Consider the following 7,868-nt stretch of genomic DNA (forward strand, 5'->3'; position numbering starts at 1 on the left):
TCCATAATGATGTCCTGCTAATGGCTCAGGCAAACAAAGCAAAGAGAATGAAAAAGGAGGAGACCTTTAGGGGAAGAGGAAGAGGGGGGCTGGGGGGGGGAGTGATGCTTGCCGAGCGCACTGTCAGCATCTCCATGTAGGAAGAGGGGGTGTGCACTCTTCCTTCGCTTTTCTGTCTGACACGAGGGCCGTGGGGAATGGTGTGTTCAGCTACCACTGCCTCAGATAGGGAGAACATTAAGGTGTACCTGCCCCCCTCAGCATTTTCAGTGGCACCTCGGAGCAATGTTATTATGATGAACTTCAAACAACATCTCTCTCTCTCTCTCTGTATCAGTCTCTCTTTGGATAGAGGCCTCAACGCGCCATTAACCCCGAGCCATCCATCATCTGTCTCCTTATGCACTGGGCTGTAAAACACTGTTAATGTTACGGCAACGACACTGATACAACCTCTTAATGGAGCTCACACTCGTCAGCGGGTGCTGTGTGGAGAATATTTTGTGTATCAGCGGAGAATTCAAAAAGGGGAAACAAATCTTTACAAATGAGTATTAGATGTACAAACGTGTATGTACACTGATCAGTCAAAACGTTAAAACCACCTGCTTGATATTTTGCAGGTTCCCCCAAGCAAAACAGCTCTGAACCATCTGCATGGTCTTAAAACTTCTGGGGGCGTCCTGTGCTGGATCCTTTAGGTCATGTAAGTTGAGGGGGTGGGGCCTCCATGGATCAAACGTGTTCCGGCACATCCACAGACGCTGACGCAAATCGGGATCTGGGGAATTTGGAGGCCAGGCCAACACCTTGAGCTCTCTGTCCTGTCCTCAAGCCCTTCCTGAGAGTGTGGCAGGGCACTCTGTCCTGGTGAGGGGGCCACTGTCACTGGGGAGTGCCGCTGTCATGAGAGGGTACACTTGGTCTGCAACGGTGTTTGAATAGGTGGTGTGTGTTAAGTGGCGTCCACATAGATGCCAGGACCCGACACTGAGCCCATTCACACAGGTGGCAAGAGCTTCTTCAACATTGTTTGTGTTAATACTGCTCTTTTTATGCATTAGTTGCATTTATAGTTTTTGCCGACAGCTGATTTGGTTAAATGTTATTTAAATCATATCGCATCATCATGAAAACAAATACATCGTGCTGCGAAATGGGATTAAAAAGGGAAGCAAGAAGTTCTCATTAAAAAGGACAAGGGGTAAGCTCTACAAAGTACTGCAGACTTTTCTAAATCACGGCATCCACACCAAAAACTAATATTAAGAATTATGAATACTTTCATTTTCACTCCTAAATTAGAAACAGCATTCAGACAGACCCTCTAGATATACAGCTGGCTCAGTGTAAAGGATTATCGAAATTGACCCCCATTTTTTTATTTTAGATTTACTTCATTTCTTACTTCTTACTTCATTCAGTATCATTCTTTAATTTGTTATATACTGTTGTTTTATTTGTGCCTGTTGGTAAGACTCTTGTCTACTGTAACTTGTATCATAAGACATACCAATTTTTACAAATCCTTAAGTCTCTTTATTGTGCTTTGTATGGCATCTCATGCAGAGAGTTTTTTTTTTTTGTGTGTGTGTGTGTGTGTGTGTGTGTGTGTGTGTGTGTGTGTGTTCATCGGAAGCAGCAGCCAGTGAAGCTGCAAAACAATCCAGAGACGAGTGGCTTAGTAAGAGGCCGTAAATCCTTCAGGTAAAGAGGTTAACCCTGGTGCACTTTGTGGATTGTGGACAGTATGGACGAGCGGGTGTTAAATGATTAGCATGAGGCTAAGAAGAAACCTGCGGCTGCTGGCTTGTACAAGAGCATGCTCCTGAAGTACAGTGCTGTACAGTTTCACAACAACATGGCTGTTCCTCAGAGCTGCAACAATCAATTAATTAGGTGTCAGCTATTAAATTAACAGCGAACCACTTGATAATTCATTAATAGATTTGAGTAAATTGTTAAGGGAAAAATTCTCTGAATCAGCTTATTAAATGTGAGTATTTTCTTGTGTCTTGACTTGTCTATGACGGTAAACTGAATATCTTTGGGTTGTGGAAAAACTAGTCGACATTTTACACCATTTTCTGACATTTTATAGACCAAATGCCAAATCGAGAGGAAAAAAAGGACAATGATAAGAGATGTTAGTTGTACCGCCTCTGTAAATGGGCCAGCCACTCTACAAGGTGAACTCAGGGGGGCCTGCAGCTGCCTGTCATAAGAAAAGACTACCTTTCCTAGGTCCTCAATTTACCAACTTTTGATATACACACACACACACACACACACACACACACACACACATATACACACAACAAGCCATGCATATAGTAGATGGTAAACAACATGCACTTATGAAGTATTTGTCTAATCTACCGATTAAATGTGTTAAATGCATTTAACCATTCATACACATACTCTTTCACTGATGGCAGAGGCTGTCATGTGCTTCCTATCCAAAGTGCCCCATGATATGTCAGTGGTTAACTATTAACACACACTCACACATCAGCTGAACAGCCATCAGGAGTGAAATGGGGTGACTATCCCACTACACTGTTTTTCACAGGCTAGGAGTTAAAAGAAATCGTAACTTCAACATAAGTAAATGTTAATGACATTTATCTTATACTCATTTTGCAGGGGAGTCCTCTTTAGCATCCCTTGGTGTCCCAGGACTCCACACTGAGCAGCCCCACAGTGGAAGACTAATAAACAAGCTACACAAACGTCAGTCCACACTGCCAGCCAGTCTGCTTATGAATTATTGACAACTAGACAAAGCCAAGATGTTCATGTGATCCGCTGACCTCTGCGTCACATGGCTACTACAGTATTCCACCTCCACACTCAATGACCGTAACACTGCAGACGCAACAATATGATCACCAGCCACTATTCACTTAATCAAACTGGTATTCTTGCCTCATATGCAAAGATCATGCTTCACGTTACAGCCTGCTGTTGAAGGAATAACATACGCCCCAATCAGCAGGTGGGAAATAAGCAGTTGGAGATCAGTGACTGGCTTGGATTTTCAAGCATAGCTGTAAAATGGATTAGGTGTGTGAAGGTATAGTGAACACCAGTAACCCCTTAATCCACTACGTGAAGGCAGGAAGCCAGACAGAGAGAGAGGGGAGGCACTTCCTGTCCTGGAATCCAGATTAGCCAGCAGCACAGGAATGCTGCCCAGCTGCTTTTAAGACACACACACACATACACACAAACTCACACAAGCACACACCTTACAAACAATTTTCAGCAGTTACATTCGATGTTCAGTTAAGGGGATTGTTCAACCCAAAATCAAAATTCTGTCCAGAAATCATGACCAGGTTACTAATAATAATCAACAGACTGTGTGAGCTGTGTTATGGAGGAACTATTTTCTTTTGGCAAACTACACTGGCCTAACGTATCACCACTCAGAAGGTAAGTATAGAAAAAAAAAGTAAAACCTGACTGTCTTAAAAAAAACAAAAAAAAACAAAAGGTAGTTAAACAATACTTACTGCTGTTCTACAGGTATTTCCAGAATCTTTAACAGTATAGCCATCTGGGCAGGGCTTAAAATAATATTGCAATATTTTTAGGCTCCATCGCAATACACAATATGCATCAAAAATGCTAGGACTGGGCGACAAAATCAAATATCATTATTTCTGACCATTTCTGCTGCACTTAAAACAACCAGTGTGCGTATAAATGTTATGAATCTGAGAAGAGTAAATACTGAACTGGTGAAAGGAAAAAAAAATCATTCAGAACACAGTGCAAAGAGACCAAAAGTGCTAACCTTTTTCAATCTGAGTGCATCTGTTTAACAAAAAACAAAGTCAGTCAGAAGAGAGGACACATAAAAATGAGGAAACCAGGTATCAAAGAAGTAGAAAACTTACATTGAATCTTCTAAAATAAAAAAAATAAAAAAAAAAATACAATAAAGAAGAGACAAAGGAGCTACTTCAACTACAAAAAGGAACTTAACTGTTAAAGGACTATGATGTCAAACAGTGTTTATTTTATAAAACAGGATGCAGAGATGAACATGAAACGAATCGCGGGAAAAAAAAATCTAATTTTGGCAAAGCAGTACTTCACTGAAGACAGTGGAGAGTCTATAAGTCAAATCCATAAATGGTACTTTTAAAACTTTAGCCTTAAATTACCCCGACAAGAGAACAAAAGAAGGCAGCGAAGTGAATACAGTACGAGTACACTGGATCTCAGTGCTCCTACATGTCACTGTGATTACATTTTGTTCTCATTCGGCCCGGACAGGAGTGACAGCCACTAAGATTACAACTCGACATGTTAAACTAAAAAGATAGCAATTGCATAACATCCTCTGCCACTTTACCCAATCAGGGATAGCAGCAACTGAAGAGACTGACCAAATGACCCATGCAACAGTACAAATGGTATCCAAGTGGTGATGTGTCCTCAGCTGAACTCAATTAGACTAATTTGTTTATTTCATCCACATTTTCATCAGAGTATTGCCATAATCGCATTAAGGAATACTGACAGCATGTTTTCTTGACTGCTAAAATACATCTAAAATCATAGTTTTGTGTGTATATTGAAGGTAGAGGTCTGGGGATGGGACTAACAAATTATTTTATCCATGATTAATCTATAGATATTATCCCCATTAAAGTTAGATAATTGTTTGGTCTACAAGGTGTCTGAAAATATATGATATTCATCCATCAAACGTCCACGGTGAAGACAATCGAAACAATCCAAAAGATACTGAGTTCACTATTACATAAGAGAGAGAAATGCGCCAAAACTTCTCATGTGAGAAGTCTGGACCGGGGAATGTTCAGCCCTTTTGCATCCTTTCATCGCATCTTGGACAGCGACACCACTGTGCACTACTTCTTTTTTCCTTATAGGCTCCAAACTAAGCTGAATAAGGAATTACCAGTTACTTTTAGAATATGTGTTTGCCAAAAAGCATTAATTTCATTTCAAAAGGGGCTCTGTGGAGTTGTCACGGAAAACAAGACCGTCGTCATAAATACCAGGCGATGTTCTGGCCCATATAAAGACCCTGCAACACTTTCGTTTTGGATAAGCTCTGCATTATAAATCTATAACAAAATGTTTATCACATAAATAAAAGCAATACAAAGAGCTGTAAGAGCAAAATTTTTAAACAGGAATTACTTTTGATAGTCTGCTCAATTCTTTCTTACATAGTTATAAAGGCAACAAATACTGCATTGGGGGAAAAAATGTCATACTAAAGCAACCAAAGGCACATGGAAGATCAGCATGAAATATATTCTTGCCACACACTAATTTGTTGCATTTTTTTTTTCCTCATTTCAAATGTGCTCGAGCATGCTTTAGAGCCTTGCAAATGGACCGATTACACACATTAAAGACTGAATTTATAATTGGTTTCAGTTCACAGATGTGGTCAGAGAGAGGATCCTCCTTTACAGTTGGCCCCGTTTACTGACTGATATTTCATAAAGGCCGAACATTGACAGCCTGATAACTGCTTCTTACCCTAATCTTAAGCATTTCGCTGTTTCTCTGCGTCCAGGTATTTTTTTTTTTTTGCAATCAATTAAACCCTAACCCATTTGTGTAAAGCAGTTATCCAGATCAATTACAGCAGCAGACCTCATCAGCATCCCACATCCTACCAGTCACCGGCTTGTCTCCGCGTGTTTCTTATTTCCATTTCGCCCTCCACAGAGTGGGGATTGTATTTAATCAGCCATTTGGGAGGCTGTTGTCTAAGCCTCAGCTGAGCGTGGAGACAGGGTATAAACCTCGCTGGCTCTCATGTGAGCAGGGCCTTGCTCCGTCTGGATTCTTGTCGAACACATTACCGGGGAGCCTAATGCAGCTCGCAGCCATACAGGTTCGGCTGCTCCGACGCTGCCCATCGATTTGACTACCAGGGAGTAAACAAGTGGATTACATAATTCATGACTGACTAGTCCATTTGCAGTCTTGCTCAACTGGGAGAAGGAGCATTATAAATTAGTGAGTGAAAAGCACACACATTTGTACAGAAGTAACCTGCGCAAAGAAAAAAAACATCCAGCAAAGTCATGTTAGCGGATTGTGGAGCACTGATTTGACCTTTTCCCATATACAAGACAGCAGTGTCAGTCAAAGTGAGTAACAGCTGTCGTCTGTCTCTCGTGGCATGTCCTGTCACGGCGAGATATGTAGCCTGCCCTCCAGAAGTCTGCATTACAACTGGTGATGATGAGACGGGACTCCACCTTTAACTTAACGAAGTCCCGGCCTGATTTGCAGGAGGAGGGTGAACAACATGTGCTATACTTGCAATGCAAATGCAAAAAAAAACAAAAACAAACAAACAACAGCTGGTAGTTTTACAACCCTTGAGTAGAATTTCTCCCCCAGATGAAGTGCACAAAATTAACTCTGGTATCATTTCAGCAGAATATTATCATCATCATTAAAAAGAGGAAATGGCTGCTTAAAGATTGCTTTCCTGTCACACTTTTAAAGTTGTGCATTTGAAATCATATGACTTCCACTGAAAATTTAAAGACATAAATTGGCCAAAACACTATTCAGACTCATTTAGTTAGCATACCTACGCACTGTGTTGTGTTTTCTCTGTTGGTGGGAACTTGTTTGTTTGTATTTAATGTCCTTGGATAGAAAAGGCAGTTTTTACAAGGCACTTCGGTGCATGTTTAGATCTAGTACGAGAGAGTGGTGACAGGTAGGTGGGCTAAATTCACTCATCAGCTCCTGTCATGTGGGCCGAATTGTTTAACCTCAAACTGCCATTGTTTTAGGACTGAAAGAGCAAACTGTGACGGGAAATGCGGAATGAATCATAGCTGATGGGCTATATTGCGTGAGACAGTTCTCCCGAAGAGCCTCGGTCCTCTCCCTTTCTCTCAAGTGAAACTTAATCCCGGATGAGCCGCTTCGGCGGAATTCGATAGCAATAGTGACGAAAATATACGAAAAGGAAACAGAGAGTGCTTCGGTCTGCAGCGGCCGGGACTATCTCAATAAAGTAGCCTGTGCACGAAAAGCTTTAAAACTTACATATCTGCTGATGAGGGTCCGAAGAGTGCTGAAATCCATCCCCATCCTGTTCCTCCTTCCCCGGACACTTCTTCTTCTCCTTCGTCTTCTTCTTCGTCTTCTTCTCCTTCTTCTTTCCGAGCCGTCTTTCCACAGGTTATGTTCTTCTTATCATTTCTCCTCCTCGGTCCATGACTTTCACTCCAGTTCTCTTCTTCCTGAGTTTTTTAAAAAAAAAGAAAAGAAAAAAAAAAGGACGAAAAAAAAGCCACGGTCCGACAACCTGAAAACTCACCTAGGAGAGTGTGTAACAGGCTGTATAGGCAGGAGGAGCGGTTGTGTGTCCGTGCCGCCCTCTCTACAGTTCGTACAGGCACAGACAAGTGCGGCGCCCCTCCTGCGAGACCAGCGTCAAGTCCCTGCGGCTCCCTCGCGCGCTCTCTCTCTCCCCCCCTCTGCGCGTGTACTAGTAATCTTCTTGTCTCGCGCCGCGGCTAAAGGAGCTTTCGTTTCATATACGTCACGAGGAGCCAGGTGGTGGCGCATGCGTACTCTGGTTTTTATTTTTTTATTTTTTTGGCAAGTGATTGATTAGACGCTACAGTTAATTAGGAGATTGATTTGTCTGGTGGTGCGTGCGAGTGCGTGCGTTCGTGTGTGTGTTATGGTTGTGTGTGTGTGTGTGTGTGTGTGTGTGTGTGTGTGTGTGTGTGTGTGTGTGTGTGTGTGTTTGGGGGGGGGGGTCATTTTGGGTCACCCAAGTGGTGCTGTCCATCCACTCGGTCCTGAAATATTTAAAATTATTCTACAAAGTCTGAAAT

General features: G+C 42.0%; 2 protein-coding genes across 8 annotated transcripts in view; one reads left to right on the plus strand and one right to left on the minus strand.

Moving 5' to 3' along the window:
• The window catches only part of atp11a (ATPase phospholipid transporting 11A), a 57,822-nt gene extending 50,319 nt beyond the window's left edge, over positions 1 to 7,503 (minus strand). For all 5 annotated transcript variants that reach the window (XM_037091265.1, XM_037091263.1, XM_037091264.1 and 2 more), the window contains exon 1: positions 7,069 to 7,503. In XM_037091265.1, coding sequence (XP_036947160.1) covers positions 7,069 to 7,113 — 45 coding nt within the window. In that variant the 5' untranslated portion in view covers positions 7,114 to 7,503. The remainder of the gene's footprint in view (positions 1 to 7,068) is intronic.
• The window catches only part of LOC119015380 (cytidine and dCMP deaminase domain-containing protein 1-like), a 542,642-nt gene that overhangs the window by 388,312 nt on the left and 146,462 nt on the right, over positions 1 to 7,868 (plus strand). The window lies entirely within an intron of this gene.

Source organism: Acanthopagrus latus, chromosome 24, assembly GCF_904848185.1.
Source record: "Acanthopagrus latus isolate v.2019 chromosome 24, fAcaLat1.1, whole genome shotgun sequence".
Taxonomy (NCBI): Eukaryota; Metazoa; Chordata; class Actinopteri; order Spariformes; family Sparidae; genus Acanthopagrus; species Acanthopagrus latus.